A 21,023-nucleotide genomic window follows, 5' to 3' on the forward strand; every position below is an offset into this window, starting at 1 on the left:
TCATCAGGAGGATGACCAGTGTTAACCTATGACCTCAAACCTTCATCTTTTGACCTCAAACCTTCATCAGGAGGCTGACCAGTGTTAACCTATGACTTCTAACCACCATTAGGAGGATGACCAGTATTAACCTATGACCTCTAACCTTCATTAGCAGTTTGGCTAGTGTTAACCTATGATTTCTAACCTTCATAAGGAGGTTGACCAGTGTTAACCTATGACCTCTACCCTTCATAAGTAGGTTGACCAGTATTAACCTATGACCTCTAACCTTCATTAGCAGTTTTGCCAGTGTTAACCTATGACCTCTAACCTTCATAAGGAGTTTGACCAGTGTTAACCTATGACCTCTAACCTTCATCAGGAGGTTGACAAGAGTGTAGACAGTGTCTCTGTCCACTCCCTCCATATCCATGGCCTTCTGTAGTAGAGCAGTAAAATTACTCTCCTCGTCTGTAAACTCCTTCAGCTGGCCGCCTGTAAAAGAACAACACAATGTCAGCTGTCAGGTTGAAAATGACTAAAACTCTGATCTTGTACCATATAGATATACATGTGTTTTCTTATTAAATGATGCATAGAAATCTTTCTCAAAATCATTGATATTCATCAGTTATGTGTTTAATATTTCTTGTTATCTTTGATTTTATTAATAGTAACAAGCTCGTGAACAAATCTGACCACAAATTAGCCATTCTATATTTCAGCCTAATTAGAGATTAGAGAATAGCAAACTTATTGTCTTCCAACTCTTATACTTAACTCTCACAACACGAAAGATGAGACTCTCAGTTAAAACTGATGATTATTTACCTGGAAACATCATGTTACCGAATGTGCCCATGTTGAGTTTGGTGGTCATACGACGGCCGAGATTGAAGTAGGGCTCGGACTGCTGTCTGATACAGGATTTCTCCTTGGCCTGGTCTACTGATAGGGAATACAAACAAACAATTTCATAAAATATTGCCTACTAATACCTAAAACACAATATCATAAGGTAAATATAACAGACGTAAACAAATAATGTATATCTGAGTGAGGTCTTTGTCATATGATAGTGACCTTTACTACAATGGAGCCTTAGTCTCAGAGGATCGAACTTACGGCTACTGGTTTACATGACAACAGATTGAAAAGTCGAGAGAAGAAAGGAAAACGGTTACAAGTAGAATGTTATGATGAACTAGTTTTCTTTCCCTTTTTTTCTTTATTGAACTAGGCATCAATACACATAAAGGGAAGGCATCATGGCTAGTTTTACAATAAAGGAATCGGTAGTGAATACAAAAGGGAAAATATATCTATTTTCTACCAATACTTTAGGAAACTTTTCTATTATCACAATCTACCAAGTACCAATCATATCTAAGGAAAATATTCCATGAATGCAATCATCTTTTCAAAAAAAAAATTTGAATTCTGTTACCTGTCTCAGAGTCACAAAGCAAAACCAAGCTCACTGTTACTTCAAAACATACAGTTCACCAATTCTCTGGTTTGGGTAGGGAGTTTTTCTTTTGTTTCTTTCTTTTTTTTTTAAAGAAAAAATCTTCAAAACTTAATTGTTTATTTTTATCTTCTCACTTAACATATCAAAACAGAAACACTAATGATACCTTAGTGAGAAAGATCAATAGGTGACAGACTCCGTGTAGTATGGAGAGAAATGTAGAAATGAAGATATTTGTTCAAGTCGGAAGGATGTATTTCCCGTCATACGCTCGACAGGCAGGTAAGAGGGGCCTCCTACGGGAGGTTTATGGGGTTTAATTTTGTTCATATTTATATACAAATGAATGGGAAATTGTGGAAGATATGCATACTAAAGTTTTGGTAACGTATTACTGAAATGAAAGAAGATAATCGTTCAAGTCGGGATTACGATGGAAGCAAAAGTGTACAGGGATATGGTGTTACAAGGTATATTATAAACAGGTGGGTTGAGGATCACATAAAAAATTAGTCGATTAGAAAATCACTTCGTTATTAGACACACAAGTATTTCAGTAGATTTTAGTGACACAAAATTATCACGACTGACTTCATTCTCACTTAAACTACTTCATCTGTCACTCATACTTCATATGTCACTCATATGTATTTCATATGCCACTCATATGTACTTCATATGTCACTCATATGTATTTCATATGTCACTCATATGTACTTCATATGTCACTCATATGTATTTCATATGTCACTCATATGTATTTCATATGTCACTCATATGTATTTCATATGCCACTCATATGTACTTCATATGTCACTCATATGTATTTCATATGTCACTCATATCAATAATCCTTTTACCGTCTGCTCCTGATTTGTGACAATTTCTTTGACATTTTTGTTTATACTTGATGCTCTACAACCACTGTAAATTAAACCACTTTATTTCCATGTACAGTGTATACAATTAATTTCATTAAAGTACGATTAATAAAGTAGTTTATAGTATACCAATGCTCTGCATAGAAAGTTTTGACATGTACACCTGTAATATATTAGCCCCTGTAGAGGAGTTTACAAGCAAAAGATCGCTATTGTAACAAGAGATCCCAGAGTGATCTTGGCGCCTACCAAAGTATGATCTACGTCTGACAATGGAAAGAGGGATCTTTTCTCTGCTTTTCAAACTTTTTCAAACATACAACATATATGAAACAGATCACTTCATTACTTTTTTAGAAATAGCAGTAACAAACTTCAACTATCAAAATCCAAGATGGCTACCTGTCGGCCATCTTGTTGACCAATCGGTCCCAAAATGCAATATGCACAACTAGGGCACTAGGGGAACCTTCATATAAAATTTGAGAGAGACCCCTTCAGTTACTTCTGGGAAATAGCGGTAACAAACTTTAACTATCACGATCCAAGATGGCGGCCTGGCGGCCATCTTGTTGACTGATCCGTCCCAAAATACATTATGCACAACTAAGGCCCTAGGGGAACCTACAAATGAAATTTGAAAGAGATCCCTTCAGTACTTTCTGAGAAATAGCGGTAACAAACTTCAATTGTCAAAATCTAAGATGGCTGCCTGGCGGCCATCTTGTTGACCGATCCATCCCAAAATGCAATATGCACAACTAGGGACCTAGGGGAACCTACATATGAAATTTGAGAGAGATTGCTTCAGTACTTTCTGAGAAATAGCGGTAACAAACTTCAATTGTCAAAATCCAAAATGGCTACCTGTCGTGCATAGGTACTCTTCAGTTGGTAGATAGAGTTATAGCAGAATTTTAATACAATCTTTACTACAATTTAGCTTTTGCCCAAAGTTTGACCGACAAAAACTCAGACAGTTCTAAAAACATTTGTTAAAATTTTAACAAAAGTAAAGCAAAAAATAAAACGTTTTAGGAAAAAATAAAAGAGCTAAACCTGAGTCTTGCTGGTGTTTTTATCATCATCCTCATGGTCACTCTTCACCATAAACTGTAAGTAAGAAAGAAAGGAACAAATGGTTAGACACAGTCTTCCTTCATTTTTGCCAAATGTTAAAAAAAGTGTAATACTAGTCTTCTACTGAAGAGATTTTTGTATCCTCAATAACAACCTTGGAGGTGCATGTAGTAAGAATGGGAAGCTAAGGGATGAGTGAGGGCTTTATAATCCCATCCCAAGTACATTAATGAGTGTATACAGAGGACCTTCCGTAATCCAAACACTTGTGTCCTCGGCAGAAAACCTCTCAATTGCAAATTTTAATTTATTGCAGAATGACTATAAAGATATTTCTGGTAAAAGTGTTAACCTATGACCTCTGACCTTCATCAGGAGGATGACCAGTATTAACCTATGACCTCTAACCTTCATTAGCAGTTTGGCTAGTGTTAACCTATGACCTCTAACCTTCATAAGGAGGTTGACCAGTGTTAACCGATGACCTCTACCTTTCATAAGTAGGTTGACCAGTATTAACCTATGACCTCTAACCTTCATTAGCAGTTTTGCCAGTGTTAACCTATGACCTCTAACCTTCATAAGGAGTTTGACCAGTGTTAACCTATGACCTCTAACCTTCATAAGGAGGTTGACAAGAGTGTAGACAGTGTCTCTGTCCACTCCCTCCATATCCATGGCCTTCTGTAGTAGAGCAGTAAAATTACTCTCCTCGTCTGTAAACTCCTTCAGCTGGCCGCCTGTAAAAGAACAACACAATGTCAGCTGTCAGGTTGAAAATGACTAAAACTCTGATCTTGTACCTTATAGATATACATGTGTTTTCTTATTAAATGATGCATAGAAATCTTTCTCAAAATCATTGATATTCATCAGTTTATGTGTTTAATATTTCTTGTTATCTTTGATTTTAGTAATAGTAATAAGCTCGTGAACAAATCTGACCACAAATTAGCCATTCTATATTTCAGCCTAATTAGAGATTAGAGAATAGCAAACTTATTGTCTTCCAACTCTTATACTTAACTCTCACAACACGAAAGATGAGACTCTCAGTTAAAACTGATGATTATTTACCTGGAAACATCATGTTACCGAATGTGCCCATGTTGAGTTTGGTGGTCATACGACGGCCGAGATTGAAGTAGGGCTCGGACTGCTGTCTGATACAGGATTTCTCCTTGGCCTGGTCTACTGATAGGGAATACAAACAAACAATTTCATAAAATATTGCCTACTAATACCTAAAACACAATATCATAAGGTAAATATAACAGACGTAAACAAATAATGTATATCTGAGTGAGGTCTTTGTCATATGATAGTGACCTTTACTACAATGGAGCCTTAGTCTCAGAGGATCGAACTTACGGCTACTGGTTTACATGACAACAGATTGAAAAGTCGAGAGAAGAAAGGAAAACGGTTACAAGTAGAATGTTATGATGAACTAGTTTTCTTTCCCTTTTTTTCTTTATTGAACTAGGCATCAATACACATAAAGGGAAGGCATCATGGCTAGTTTTACAATAAAGGAATCAGTAGTGAATACACAAGGGAAAATATATCTATTTTCTACCAATACTTTAGGAAACTTTTCTATTATCACAATCTACCAGGTACCAATCATATCTAAGGAAAATATTCCATGAATGCAATCATCTTTTCAAAAAAAAAATTTGAATTCTGTTACCTGTCTCAGAGTCACAAAGCAAAACCAAGCTCACTGTTACTTCAAAACATACAGTTCACCAATTCTCTGGTTTGGGTAGGGAGTTTTTCTTTTGTTTCTTTCTTTTTTTTTTAAAGAAAAAATCTTCAAAACTTAATTGTTTATTTTTATCTTCTCACTTAACATATCAAAACAGAAACACTAATGATACCTTAGTGAGAAAGATCAATAGGTGACAGACTCCGTGTAGTATGGAGAGAAATGTAGAAATGAAGATATTTGTTCAAGTCGGAAGGATGTATTTCCCGTCATACGCTCGACAGGCAGGTAAGAGGGGCCTCCTACGGGAGGTTTATGGGGTTTAATTTTGTTCATATTTATATACAAATGAATGGGAAATTGTGGAAGATATGCATACTAAAGTTTTGGTAACGTATTACTGAAATGAAAGAAGATAATCGTTCAAGTCGGGATTACGATGGAAGCAAAAGTGTACAGGGATATGGTGTTACAAGGTATATTATAAACAGGTGGGTTGAGGATCACATAAAAAATTAGTCGATTAGAAAATCACTTTGTTATTAGACACACAAGTATTTCAGTAGATTTTAGTGACACAAAATTATCACGACTGACTTCATTCTCACTTAAACTACTTCATCTGTCACTCATACTTCATATGTCACTCATATGTATTTCATATGCCACTCATATGTACTTCATATGTCACTCATATGTATTTCATATGTCACTCATATGTACTTCATATGTCACTCATATGTATTTCATATGTCACTCATATGTATTTCATATGTCACTCATATGTATTTCATATGCCACTCATATGTACTTCATATGTCACTCATATGTACTTCATATGTCACTCATATGTATTTCATATGTCACTCATATGTATTTCATATGTCACTCATATGTATTTCATATGCCACTCATATGTACTTCATATGTCACTCATATGTATTTCATATGTCACTCATATCAATAATCCTTTTACCATCTGCTCCTGATTTGTGACAATTTCTTTGACATTTTTGTTTATACTTGATGCTCTACAACCACTGTAAATTAAACCACTTTATTTCCATGTACAGTGTATACAATTAATTTCATTAAAGTACGATTAATAAAGTAGTTTATAGTATACCAATGCTCTGCATAGAAAGTTTTGACATGTACACCTGTAATATATTAGCCCCTGTAGAGGAGTTTACAAGCAAAAGATCGCTATTGTAACAAGAGATCCCAGAGGGATCTTGGCGCCTACCAAAGTATGATCTACGTCTGACAATGGAAAGAGGGATCTTTTCTCTGCTTTTCAAACTTTTTCAAACATACAACATATATGAAATATGAAACAGATCACTTCATTACTTTTTTAGAAATAGCAGTAACAAACTTCAACTATCAAAATCCAAGATGGCTACCTGTCGGCCATCTTGTTGACCAATCGGTCCCAAAATGCAATATGCACAACTAGGGCACTAGGGGAACCTTCATATAAAATTTGAGAGAGACCCCTTCAGTTACTTCTGGGAAATAGCGGTAACAAACTTTAACTATCACGATCCAAGATGGCGGCCTGGTGGCCATCTTGTTGACTGATCCGTCCCAAAATACATTATGCACAACTAAGGCCCTAGGGGAACCTACAAATGAAATTTGAAAGAGATCCCTTCAGTACTTTCTGAGAAATAGCGGTAACAAACTTCAATTGTCAAAATCTAAGATGGCTGCCTGGCGGCCATCTTGTTGACCGATCCATCCCAAAATGCAATATGCACAACTAGGGACCTAGGGGAACCTACATATGAAATTTGAGAGAGATTGCTTCAGTACTTTCTGAGAAATAGCGGTAACAAACTTCAATTGTCAAAATCCAAAATGGCTACCTGTCGGCCATCTTGTTGACCGATCTGTCCCAAAATGCAATATGCACAACTAGGGCCCTAGAGGAACCTACATATGAAATTTGAGAGAGATCCCTTCAGTACTTTCTAAAAAATAGCGATAAAAAAACTTTTACTATCAAAATCCAAGATGGCGGTCTGACGGCCATCTTGTTCACCGATCGGTCCCAAAATGCACTATGCACAACTAGGGCCCTAGAGGAACCTACATATGAAATTTGAGAAAGATCCCTTCAGCCCTTTTGGAGAAATAGCGGTAACATGAAATGTTAACGGACGGAAGGAAGGACGGACGGACGGGCGGACGGACAGACGACGGACCACGGACGCAAAGCGATCTGATGATGGTGGGCTAAAAAAGAAATACACTCTAGATCTGTGTCTCAAAAGCATGTAATATATGTACCATGACTAATAACCTGGAGACCTATAGGAGCTTAAAGATGTTGACCTAGTTTACATGTCTGTGAGTTAAAAAGGATTGCATTTCAGAAAATAACCTTTTACACAGACAGAGGCTCAACTTGGATATGTCTTCCTGAAGATACAAAACCATTCAAATCCATCTAGATATCAAATCTGAATCAATTACATTCCTGATTTCAAAGAAATTTAATTTTGATGGTAAGTTTCACTACTCACTCCATATAAATGACTTACCATGAAGACAAAATGTATAGAGATTAATCAAATAAATTTTATATTTAGACTTAATAGAAACTTTTTGAAAGCAAAAAGTGTTTTAAATAGAACTCATGTTTACTCTTAGACTAAGACTCATGTTCTGGCTGTGAAAATATTGATCAAACTCAATATATAACAGAATGACTGCCAGTATGCTTTGGAATAAATGAATATGTTCACAACGACAATACATGTAATTCAATTTTAAATTATACAAAAGGGAGGTAATTAGTTCAATTTAACATATAAACAGAAATATATTTATAACAAACAAAATGGTTGAAACAACCTATAAAATAATAATTCTGTTAAAACAAAAACATTGACAGACTATCAAATAATGTTATTTAATTTACAGATCCACATGAAAATAATGTTTACACTAAATATCCAAAAATTATCAACACCATCCAATGTTCTACATGTACTTGGACATAAGAACTGAAATAAAAATTCTGATTAGGGTAAATCGGGACTCTGCACTCCAAAGTCCCTGTTAATGATGGCACACATGAAGCAGAGCTAATTAAGAGGTCACAAGAAATTAAATTGTCATTAGAAAGTCAAATTCTTATATTCTTCTAAACTTTTTATTTTAAATCTTATTGCTGGTTTATATTTACATGGGTCAAAATTTTCACGAATTTAACTAAAATGAGAAAAGTAAATTTCAAGCTTTCTATTTTTCATGATATCACTTTCAGGGTGTATATGAATCAACTACTTGTAACTAAATTGCAAAAAATATCATCCCCACAAACAACCCTCTATACAGTAATAGAAGTTCCGATCCAAAATAAACACTTTCATTGAAATTAATGTTTTGGTAAACTCTCTTAAAATTTTACAAATTTTTTTCTTTCTTAAAAAGTACTTTTAACAATCAAAATATAAATACTTTTTTCAAATTGTTAAGGTTTTCATCAGTATTCCTACTAAAGTTTAATTATGTATATATTTAAATTATTGCACTTGATTTGTGAATGTATATTAATTAGAGAAAATTTTCCTGTAATACGATAGATATGAGAGATGTTTGACCTTGTGACCTCCTGTTAATAACTGTGTGATAACAGCCAACACCGAGAAGCACCACCCAGGGGGTACAGCACTTACAATGAAGTTTATGTAAATGAATCTTCCATTTATGGTGGTGAGAAGCTGAAACACAGATACGGAAAACATGGACGCTGGAATACACCAGACTTAAAATATCGCCATGCCTACCTTGACATGTAAACATGAACAATGGAATATTCCATATTTAAATATCGCCATAACTACCTCGACATGTAAACATGGGCAATGGAATATCCCAACACAGCTTCAATCACTTTCTCCGTACCTGGTATATTAGCTGCACTCATGATAGTGGCTTTTTACATACAGTACACTTTGACTCATTTTCAAGCTCAATTCAGATATAGAGGATCTTAAATGAGTGGCTATGAAATATGAAATTTATCAAACAAGTTCAATAATTAAAATGCTACAAGCCTTTAGGTATGAAAAATACATCTACCAGCCTCTAAATAATGTTAAAAGTAATAAAGCATAAACCTACGTTTTGGAGGAGTTGTCTTGGTGATGAGATGCATGGGGACTGAAACGGCCCGACGGTATGGAGGTTTACCATTGAGACTTGTACTCAGGGATCGTATACTATCCGTCCGGGCCATCGCAAATCTGGCTCGGTTTATCTTTCGTAGGAAATGATCACTCTCCCTATCACTGCTTGTTAAATCTGCAAAGAATATTTATAATGAAACTATAACATTAGGGCGTGTAGTGTGCTTGGATGAAGAACTACAAACTTTATTCAAATGAATGACCTACATTCATAGACGTAGAAATTACTAAATCTGTGCCTGAAAATATCAACTCTTTTTTGTTGAATATATGTTTTTTTATGACTTGATGGCTATGATGCCACAATTAAGCAATAATTGTCTGGAAGTAAAAAAAGTGAACAGAAAACAATGAGGCGAACGTAGTATGATATCGGTGACAATAAGAGATTCTATTAACCCTGATAAAACAATAGAAAACAATGTTATTTGAGAGATAAGCTAACAACATGATCAGATATGCTCTCAACTCCTTAAGGACTATACCTTCCTAGTATATGCTTTGTCTTTGTAATTCCTCAGGTCATTCACCCTCCAGGCCAGGTTTTGTCCCTTAGTACATAACTTCACATATATGACCTACAGAAAAAATTCTTTGTTACCAGGTTAACCTACCTGTAGGACAAGCGATGTCCCCATGATTTTCCAGGTCCAGCTGGGCCTCTAATGAGAGACTGTCGAATCGAGCCAGGAAAAATTCCCAGGACAAGATTTTCTGGTCCTTAAGTACATTAGCAAGGAGTTGCATCCTTTGTAAGATCATGATCCGATCGGAGATTACATGGTCGAACTGGAACTCCATACACTGACACAGACACTATGGAAAGGAAACACTTTTAATATGTAGTTAAGTAACTAGGAAACTGATTTTCATCAGAAAAGATCCCATTGACCCTTAGCTGCAGTAATTGCAGCTCAATGGCTAAATAGTAAATACCAATTCTCTTTGAAATAAAACAATTTAAAAATTTTGACCTCTTTAGTGGCCATTGCGGCCATTATGGATTTCTAGATATCTTTAAAACTGTGATCATGAATAATATGACGCAAACAATCAATTTTTCTTAAATTCACACATTATAGTCCTTTATTTTTTTTAAATAAGAAAATGTAGCTTGTTGTAATTTTTCCTGAAATGATAACACAGTTTGCAGCTTCCTACCTTTACTGAAGATGTCTTGATGGTCTCTAGGTACTGAATGGTTCTCTGGCCAATGGCAGCATTGATATCCACAAGAGAGCCAATGAGAAGACAGAAGGCGTGTGCCAAGGCGGTCTGTATGATCTGGTTATGTTGTATGGTTTCTCTGTCCAGGACTCGGGCTAACACTATCACCTTCTCAACTGAAAATATCACAAATAAAACAGGCCATAGTTTCTCAGACATAACACACAAATTTATCAGGTTAAAATTAGGGGATATATCGCCCTTTTTAAATATCCCAATTATTGAATTACAGTCAAACCTCGATAATTCGAACTTCGATGAATCGAATTTCTCGCTGTATCGAACTTTTTGTCTGGTCCCGAATTTCTTCACTATATAACATTACTAACTAACCCATGTATGAATCGAAGTTTTAAGAATCGAAGTTCTCGATGTATCGAACTTATTTCATGGACCATTTGTTATAGAATCATAGGTAACTGACACTCGATGATTCGAATAAAAATTAACCTGTACAGATCAGGTGTTCGCCGATACCCCGCGGCATGCTGTCACACCTAGCTGTCTCGCGACGGCCCTTCGCCGGACAATAGGGTTTATGACAGCTTGTGTTGCTAGCTTGATATCATCAAGATAATTAATATCACTAATCAGGCCGATACCCGGTGCTTTGTTTTTACAAGCTGCGTTATTAAATCATTAGTACGGCAAAGATACAGTTAGTCGTTTTTGATGTTTGCATTGGTAGCGGTTTGTAGAATTTACGGAACGGTAAATAGCGAGCCACATTATTAGTAACTTCTACTCAAAACTGTTACATTGCACAACTTTAGCATAAATATTGGAGCAAATCGATCATTCTAAATCGAAGTATTTTGTAGGTGTTGTAGCACTTTCGGTTCCTCCAGTTTAATTTCGTTTTTACAACGTGTTTTCGTTTTTATATTCATTCCGTAATATTAACCATCTCTTAGATAGTCACCAAACGAACACTTGTACATCATGTACATGGGTTAGGCCTAGTACACGTAAGTCTTGTTTATAATATACGTATGATTAATTGCATTCTTCGTTTTTATTTTGTTTTGCTTGTGGTACAATGATTATAAAGTTTACGGAACGGAGACGACATGTACACAACTACCACAGTTGGTCATGGTGAAAAAAAAACATCGGTCTAATTTCAACCACGAATAATTCGAAGTCTCGATGTATCGAAGTTTTTCTGACTGTCCCTTGAACTTCGATACATCGAGGTTTGACTGTATATGACTGTGAACATGGAAATTTACGCTAATTACGCAAAAGTAGCTTGATAGCGAAAATTCATCCTGTACATAATATTTTGTACATATTGAAACTTTGTTTTAAAAGTCTGAAAATGTATCTATTGTGAAAATAAGAACACAGCAAAAGTTTTATCAGTGCAAATCACGAAATTAAGCACTTGGTGCACATATCCAAGTTTACAGTATTATAGATTGGTGGGGCTGAGCCTCCTCTGTATACAATGTACTGTGTGTGGGAATGAATTTATCCATTCCTTGATACATCAGATCAGTTTTTTATAGTAATAATGATTTATTCTTCTAATTACTATATGAAAAATTTGTTAACATACCAGCAGCAAATCTACATCGCCAATCATCAGAACTAAAGTCGTCCTCCACAAGTTGCCAGAAAATGTCTGCCCCCGTCGGCAGTGTCAGACAGTGCAACAGTAAGGGAACACACACAAATGCCAGATGAGAGTGTTTAGCCTTCAACAACTTCCACAAACTGTCAAAATCAAAAATTGAACTATATCAATCGAAGTACTGAAAGTACTGAAAATACAAAACCCTTCAACAACCTCCAGAAATTGTCAAAATTACAGAGAGCAACATGTGAAAAATAGGAATGCAAATTAACAAATTATTGTAACACCATATTTACTTGGATATAAGAAGTAATACTAGGCATTTTTCACAGGGAAATGTAATGCTTTTTACAGAAATCATCGCTCACAAATCATAGATGTCAAAATCGAAAACCACCCGCAAGGGAGGCAACTCTGTATTATGAAAAGATAGAACATAGACGTTTTAATACACATTTTGAATACAAATAATATAATTATGAAGAAATGATTTGATCACACAAATGTGAGTACGAAATGGTTTGAGTTCAAACTTACTTGGGTATGAAGTGTTTGGACAGGCAGTATTTGACAAAGTCAGGACATTGGTTGATGGTGTAGTTGAGACATTCGCCGTGAAGCACGAGATATTTCATGGACACCAGGAGTGAATACAGAGCATCAGTATCGGATAACTTACACAACTCCTGTGGAACAGAAAATATATTAAACCTTTACTTATATCAAGGTGAATATGAAGGACACCTCTGTATAAAGGGCACCTGTCTATAAAGGACAGACTCATCAACCCCATTTGGTATGAATTACTATAAATTGACCTCTCCCTTAATGGTTGAACAGCAGATTGTCTCCCTTACCTGTAAGAATTCATGGAACAGTTGTAGATGGATAGGCATTGAAGACACATCAAAGTGAGGAGGTTCCTCTTCCTTCTCATCTTCCTCATCTGGGCTGTCTTCTCCATTAGAGGAGGAACCTGTGATAAAATCATCACTACATGTATTTAGATTCCATGATACTTATGTATCTATTTCATGATACTAATTTAAAAAACATCATCTAACTAAAGGTGTATTCTCAAAAGGTTTTGTTTGCCTGCGTATCGCATGTGCCAATGGTATGTGTTAGCCCTTTATAATTATCATATAGACCTAATGCCTGTATTACAGGGCAACTAGTGATTTATGATTTTTTTTTTCTTAAAAAGTAATGCTAACCAATTATGATAAATGACCTATTTTGACCAAATTTAGATGAAATGCTGAGCAAAGAATAGAGGAACTTTTTCAATTTACTAACTACATGGACATGATCAAAATGCCTTTATATTGTGTACTAGTTTATCTAATTGTAAGACTAAACCTAAGAATCTTATACTTATCATGGACTTACTCTTTCTATCAGTAGGTGAGGACGCCTGGGGGTGGGGCTTGGTGTTGACCGAGGTGAACTTCATCTCCTCAACCTTTGGTACATCTTTGGGTGGTATCTTGGCCGTGTCGCGCGGACAGTAACAGCACATGACCTTGGAGGTTAGCTGGTGCCACAGGGCCACATTCTGACAGAATGTACAGCTAGACGCCTGTTGTTCCTGACTACAGGTATGGCTGCCGTCCCACGTCACGTTCAACATCGACGTGAGGAGGGACATGATCTGACGGCTCGTCTCATTGTAAATGCCAAGGTATTTAGGAAATTCTTGTAGCTCAAGCTACAAGGAATATGAGTACAAGGTTACAAGTAGGTGCTAATGCAATGTATATACTATCTACCTTATGTATTTTAAACTTGAACAAATATCAGATGAAACTTTGACTCATTCTGTATCAAGTCTTAATAAAGATTTTTTATCATTATCACAGAGACATGAAATGGTAATGAATCCTCAATTTAGCTGATAATTTTTAAATTGAAGTCTTCTATAAATCGTACAAAATGTTTCCTCTTTGGCATTTTCAGCAACCTACATAAAACTCTTCTAGAAAAGCTGAAGTCACATTTAAAAGTAAAGTTCTTTATTACACTAAACTATATGGTTCATCAGTGGACATATATCATTACCTGTTTCAGACACATGTCTAGCATCATACAAAAGCAAGGAAGAACAAGCTCTGTCTCACGGTCATAAATCTCATAGGCCTCAACCACAACATGGGACTTCTCTGGGCTGAGTGGTGGAGGGCATTCTTCTATAGGGGTGCTAGGTGCAAAAATCTGTTGATGGTTACCACCACCTGTTGCCCCTGCCTTTTTGGACTCTCCCTGTGTGATGATAGTACACAGGTTCTCCACTCCGCATTGGAACATGTTCAGCAGCATGTTGATAGGGATGATCACGTCTAGAGTTGACAATATCTAAGGAGGAAAATTCAATGTATAATGGCATATGTACACATAAACTTTGAGTCATAGTGATGGAGGAGAACGGCAGAGAAACTAAAGAAGTTTTTTTTTTCAAATTTGCCAGTAAATTCAAATGACCTTGGACTTTAAAGAACCTTGGTCAGATAGTTGGGCTCATTCTTTTTATTCTGATATCAGGCACTTGAGCTTTGGATGCTGAAGTGGAAGCAATTAGGTGACCCAGTGGCTAAGCACTTACTATTCTCTTAAGATGTTCCGAGGTTCAATTCATCATTCAGATGATTGCCAAGGTTTGATTCCTCGATCAGATGTGAAAGACATATGGAGTTACCGGATAGACCATGCGAGTTTTCAATAGATACACGAGTGACTTTTCAAATTAAGATCCTTGTGCACGTCCATGCAGGCCAGCAAGTGTAATTTATATCAGTTGTGAAAACTAGTTTTGTAATATTTGGAAACAAAATAAAACTTAGTTTATCCAACATTACAACTGCACCACCATACTGCTCCCGCTCCAATATGAATGAACATTTGTATGAAACACAATGAAACACAAATTTCATCTTTCAAAATAAACATGTAACACTCATACTAAGAACTTAGATAGGTATATCTTGACAACAGAAAATGAATGTCACCTGTAGCCATTGCAGTGCTTGTTCCTGGACGTAAGCACTGGTGTCAGTGAAGCGGTCAGATATAAACTGGAGAATCTTCTCAGGGCTGTCGGGGGTGAATGGCAGGGGACATAACTGGATGTCAAACGCTTTGCTGAAATAGAAAAAAATCATTTGGATATAAAATAAAATAAACCTTCACTGAAAGTACCATATACTAATAACAGGCAATAGAGATCCAGAGACGATATTTTAATCAATTGACCGTCCTCAATGTTCTGGAAGGTTACTATCACTATCAATATATCTACACCTGGACTTAGGCATTTCAGGAGCAAAAAACACAGGCCTACAGAAGATAACAGAGAGTGATCTACATCAAAGAACCAAACTATCTTCTCATCTGTTGTCACACACGAAGCCTTTAGTTTGGCTATGACATGGGTGGATAGAGCCGGTAACGACAGCAAAATATTGAGGATGCCAGTTAAACTACATGGCTACAATCAAAATCGCAGACAAGTTCCATTGCAGCAGCTATGATAATTTTCTATAACTTAAAACTAAATACAAGGTTTATACCTGAGGAGGACTTTAAGTTCATGAAGATCTTCTGTTGGCACCTCTGTCCTGATAGCCTCTAACCAGTAGGGCATCACATAGTCCCAGATCTATACAACAAGTCAAAGGTCATATACACAATTATACAACAGGTCAAAGGTCATATACACCATCACAAATAGTAGATTGTTCAAAGAAATACTATCAATCAACATCAAAAACAGATAAGGGTTCATAAATCACCAAGTTGAAAAACTTGCCTGAGGTTAAATTCCTGAAATTTTAAACAAAAGTGATGATATTTACATGTATCTCAACCTCCACTAGGTTAAATTCCTGAAATTTTAAACAAAAGTGATGATATTTACATGTATCTCAACCTCCACTAACTTCAAGTTTATTGACCTTTCCATCTCTATAATATTCCCTTACTGTGTCTCCTTGTATTTCCATTAACTTAATAGTATGTGAATGTGATAATGTCATATGCCTCAAACTTGATGAAATCCCACACTTACCTCAAAAGTGATAATGTCATAAGGAACCAGACAGAAGAAACAGTTGAGTCCCTCTTTGATTTGAGTGGTCCTGCTCACTAGTGTATCCCTGTTGTAAAATATACCATATATTACTATCACAACATTAGCTTATGTTCTCCCTGTGAAAATTACTATCATGGTAAAATCAGAAAAAATCTTAGTGTAATCAACATTACTCACCAGAATCCACCAACACGAGCATACTCAACAGGATGGGGCAGCAGGCAGGATACAATCACCTCAAAATGGGTGTGTCCAATCTCCTCCAGCCAATCATAGATATACTGTGATAGGTAAAACGAGGAAAAAACCCTGATATATATGATGAATACATCTAGGGATCTATTCATCTACATCAAAATATGTACCTGACATAATGTTTTCATATAGAGATGATACAGATATTCATAACAATTAATGACATAAAATGAAGATTATGACTATAAATATCATAGTTTATCAGAGAGGTTTTTGGTGCTATGATTTGCTCTATTTTCAGGTGGTATTATGAACATGTCATTTGTATTTTTCCCTGCATACTTACACCAGGTTTCAGTTTTTCTAAAGCATTCCCAATGTTATCTACAACGAGAAATATATCCAATCATGACTGTAAAAGACACGCCTAACAGTACTTTCATTCTTTTCCAAGATTTCTTTTCAAACATTTTAGTCAAATTTTACATAAGTTTTTCCTACAGCTCATTAATTTGAATGAGATTTCTATCGTTGTAATTAATACGTTTTTGTAAATTAAATCAAAGAAGAATCAACTCAAATCAATTATTCTAACATTTGTAATTTTTCTCATTCTATCAGTTATATGAATTTATTACAAAATATAAAAGCTGAAAAAAGCTGAGGAATCAAGAAGAAATTCTCAAACAACCTGAGGAATAATTTAAAATAACTTGTAAATTGTGTAGTTAAATTCAATTTTGTTTTGTATAAGCATGATTAAAGTAGAACTGAATGGACTTACCATCAGGAAGGTATGCTGTCGCGTCAAACCACTGGAACAGCATGCCTAGCAGACGGCCCAGGATCTCCTGGAATCGATGGTAAAAACAGTTATAATGAACCGCTGGGGACTAACAACATTACTTCTTTATAGTTGGTTATACACATATTACAAACATCTTACAGGAACCTATGTTGTAACTGTGAATTTGTTGTATGTTCATTATAACAGATTATAATTCAATACAGAGGAAAGAAATATAGAAAATGACAAAATACTGTATGGACGGTTATTTTTAAGGGAACATTTTCACAATTTTGCAGGACATTGTTATGATCTCTAAAATTTGATCTGTGAAATATTGAAAAATGTTAGACTCATATATATACCATGGAAGTCAGATTGAGAAAATTTAAAACTGTTAATATTTAATTTTCTCGTTTTTATCAAAAATCACAAAATTTTGACCTGTGTAAATAATCGGGTATACAGTATTCTATTGTGGTTCACCAGTATATGTATAATGAAATGTAAACAATGAAATGTTCAACTTACAATAGGCACATCCTCGCGAGAACTACATAGCTCCACCATCAACCAGATACCGTAACGACTCAGCAGTTTTCTTTCTCCAACTTCCTCCATGGCAAAGAAATCATCATCATCTGTAAAATGTGGTCGATGTTCATCTCCCATCTCCACCATTCTCTTAGACTCGATGGGTTGGGCCTCCTTCAGAAGACTACAGTACAAACAATATTACAGGTTAAATCAACAAAAACTGAAATAAAGGCAAATTTGATAATAAAAATGTCCAAATCAAGTTTTGGTATGAAGATGTTTCATCAGTATTTTGAAGAAGTTACAAACTAGCACACTATTTTGAGTGGCCCATTTGATCTTAAAATGACCCACTCAAAAAGTAGGGACGATATTGTTGAAATACATCAATTTTGTATCCAAAAACGATGTGGATGAAGTATGATTTACTGCCAATTAGTCCCACCTTCTGTGATTGTGATGTTGTATATATATTCTGATGTGATTTTTGTGATGTAATAATCACTGGTAGGTGGGACAAATCGATGGTAAATTGTACATTACACATGTCATTTAGTGATCTCAAAATCCCCGTAATCTGAGGGTCATTGCTATGATCTGAAATAAAAATAAATCTCAACATAAAATATCATCCTCACCTGACAATGGCGTCCATCAGGTATCGCTGCATTTCCAGACCACAGTCCCAGATCTCTGGGACGCTGACATGGTACACATGGTTACGTCCTCGGTTCGTGTTGTGACGAGCCTCATGACAGATCTGGCAGTATCTGATTGGTCGATTCCCATTAAAGCTGGCACAGTCAATGGAGAAACAAGTACACATAGCCAAGTTGTCTCTGGATTTACAGTTCTGAAAGGAAACAGACAAGTTTAGATGGTTGTGTGAAATTCAAATAGAAAAATACTCACAATTCCTTAAAAAATTATCAGCTTGTATATTATTTTTCTGGTTGAGCCATGGTTTGAGAGTTTTATTAGTTTAACATCCTATTAACAGCCAGCATCATGTAAGGACGTGTCAGGTTTGCTGGTGGAAGAAAGCCAGAGAACCCAGAGAAAAACTCCCGACCAGCGGTCAGTACCTGACAACTGCCCCACATGGGATTTGACCAAGAGGTTGAGGGCTTGTGGTAATATGTGATGACATCTTAACCACTCAGCCACATTGGCCCCTTTATAGGAGGTTGCTATGGGACAGACAATATATCTATTTATATAAAACTCACCTTATTCTCTTAATATTGACACATGAGACAAATCTATGGATACAGCTGTAAAACTCACCTTATTTTCACAGATAGTTGAAGCGTGAGACATTGGTAGTAGTATGTCAGTCATGTACTCGCTGTGTTCCTTCCTCAAGACATCGGCGCAGTCACTACAGATGTATAGGGGCGGAGGTTTGTCTCCGGAGTGTATAGCCAGGGCGGGGTTCAAACACATCTACACAGAAATTACATCACATAATTAATGTAATTGATAATTATTAACAAAAATACATATCAATTATATCATTAATACTCTAACTCTGTGTTGATTGGTTAATAAATTCATCTAAGTCAAATTTATTTTTTTCACATAAAAGCTTTATTCATTATGGAGAAATAAGTATAATGGTCTGTTTTTAAAAGCAGTCATCTTACATTGAAAATACAATCAAATAATAATGTGATACAAATATTGCAATTTAATAAATATCAAACTTTAGAAGTCACTCAATTTTATAAACTGAATACAGTTAACATATTTATTTTAGCTCAGTCAAATTTTAACAATCTTTAGCATTGTACATGAATAAGGGCGTCAAAGACAGGCCAAAAAGTGCTGAAATAAAACACTACCACAGTGTGACTACATATCTGTACCTGTAGGTCATTAAGTATGTACCTTACTTTACAGTATTCTGTACTAGCTGTGAGGTCATTAAGGTGTACCTTACCTTTACAGTATTCTGTACTAACTGTGAGGTCATTAAGGTGTACCTTACCTTACCTTATTACAGTATTCTGTACTAACTGTGAGGTCATTAAGGTGTACCTTACCTTTACAGTATTCTGTACTAGCTGTGAGGTCATTAAGGTGTACCTTACCTTTACAGTATTCTGTACTAGCTGTGAGGTCATTAAGGTGTACCTTACCTTTACAGTATTCTGTACTAGCTGTGAGGTCATTAAGGTGTACCTTACCTTTACAGTATTCTGTACTAGCTGTGAGGTCATTAAGGTGTACCTTACCTTTACAGTATTCTGTACTAGCTGTGAGGTCATTAAGGTGTACCTTACCTTTACAGTATTCTGTACTAGCTGTGAGGTCATTAAGGTGTACCTTACCTTAACAGTATTCTGTACTAGCTGTGAGGTCATTAAGGTGTACCTTACCTTTACAGTATTCTGTACTAACTGTGAGGTCATTAAGGTGTACCTTACCTTTACAGTATTCTGTACAGTATTCTGTAAGCTGTGAGGTCATTAAGGTGTACCTTACCTTTACAGTATTCTGTACTAGCTGTGAGGTCATTAAGGTGTACCTTACCTTTACAGTATTCTGTACTAACTGTGAGGTCATTAAGGTGTACCTTACCTTTACAGTATTCTGTACTAGCTGTGAGGTCATTAAGGTGTACCTTACCTTTACAGTATTCTGTACTAGTTGTGTGAGGTCATTAGTGTACCTTACCTTACAGTTATCTTGAGGTCATTAAGGTGTACCTTACCTTTACAGTATTCTTTTACTAGCTGTGAGGTCATTAAGGTGTACCTTACCTTTACAGTATTCTGTTACTAGCTGTGAGGTCATTAAGGTGTACCTTACCTTTACAGTATTCTGTACTAGCTGTGAGGTCATTAAGGTGTACCTTACCTTTACAGTATTCTGTACTAGCTGTGAGGTCATTAAGGTGTACCTTACCTTTACAGTATTCTGTACTAGCTGTGAGGTCATTAAGGTGTACCTTACCTTTACAGTATTCTGTACTAGCTGTGAGGTCATTAAGGTGTACCTTACCTTTACAGTATTCTGTACTAGCTGTGAGGTCATTAAGGTGTACCTTACCTTTACAGTATTCTGTACTAGCTGTGAGGTCATTAAGGTGTACCTTACCTTTACAGTATTCTGTACTAGCTGTGAGGTCATTAAGGTGTACCTTACCTTTACAGTATTCTGTACTAGCTGTGAGGTCATTAAGGTGTACCTTACCTTTACAGTATTCTGTACTAGCTGTGAGGTCATTAAGGTGTACCTTACCTTTACAGTATTCTGTACTAGCTGTGAGGTCATTAAGG

General features: G+C 35.9%; 1 protein-coding gene across 1 annotated transcript in view; it reads right to left on the reverse strand.

Annotated features, from left to right (window-relative positions):
* Window positions 1-19,185, reverse strand: part of LOC138317989 (protein unc-79 homolog) — a 44,852-nt gene extending 25,667 nt beyond the window's left edge. Inside the window, exons 1-20 of the mRNA XM_069259996.1 lie at window positions 19,027-19,185; window positions 18,378-18,592; window positions 17,734-17,920; window positions 17,200-17,266; window positions 16,762-16,799; window positions 16,398-16,501; window positions 16,197-16,284; window positions 15,700-15,788; window positions 15,139-15,271; window positions 14,195-14,488; window positions 13,526-13,844; window positions 12,991-13,109; window positions 12,671-12,819; window positions 12,116-12,273; window positions 10,489-10,670; window positions 9,942-10,143; window positions 9,263-9,442; window positions 4,492-4,608; window positions 4,033-4,154; window positions 3,394-3,447 (exon numbers count right to left, since the gene is read on the reverse strand). Coding sequence (XP_069116097.1) covers window positions 3,394-3,447; window positions 4,033-4,154; window positions 4,492-4,608; window positions 9,263-9,442; window positions 9,942-10,143; window positions 10,489-10,670; window positions 12,116-12,273; window positions 12,671-12,819; window positions 12,991-13,109; window positions 13,526-13,844; window positions 14,195-14,488; window positions 15,139-15,271; window positions 15,700-15,788; window positions 16,197-16,284; window positions 16,398-16,501; window positions 16,762-16,799; window positions 17,200-17,266; window positions 17,734-17,920; window positions 18,378-18,592; window positions 19,027-19,185 — 2,976 coding nt within the window. The remainder of the gene's footprint in view (window positions 1-3,393; window positions 3,448-4,032; window positions 4,155-4,491; window positions 4,609-9,262; window positions 9,443-9,941; window positions 10,144-10,488; window positions 10,671-12,115; window positions 12,274-12,670; window positions 12,820-12,990; window positions 13,110-13,525; window positions 13,845-14,194; window positions 14,489-15,138; window positions 15,272-15,699; window positions 15,789-16,196; window positions 16,285-16,397; window positions 16,502-16,761; window positions 16,800-17,199; window positions 17,267-17,733; window positions 17,921-18,377; window positions 18,593-19,026) is intronic.
* Between the last annotated feature and the right edge of the window lie 1,838 nt (window positions 19,186-21,023).

This window comes from Argopecten irradians, chromosome 3, assembly GCF_041381155.1.
Source record: "Argopecten irradians isolate NY chromosome 3, Ai_NY, whole genome shotgun sequence".
NCBI classification, from domain to species: domain Eukaryota; kingdom Metazoa; phylum Mollusca; class Bivalvia; order Pectinida; family Pectinidae; genus Argopecten; species Argopecten irradians.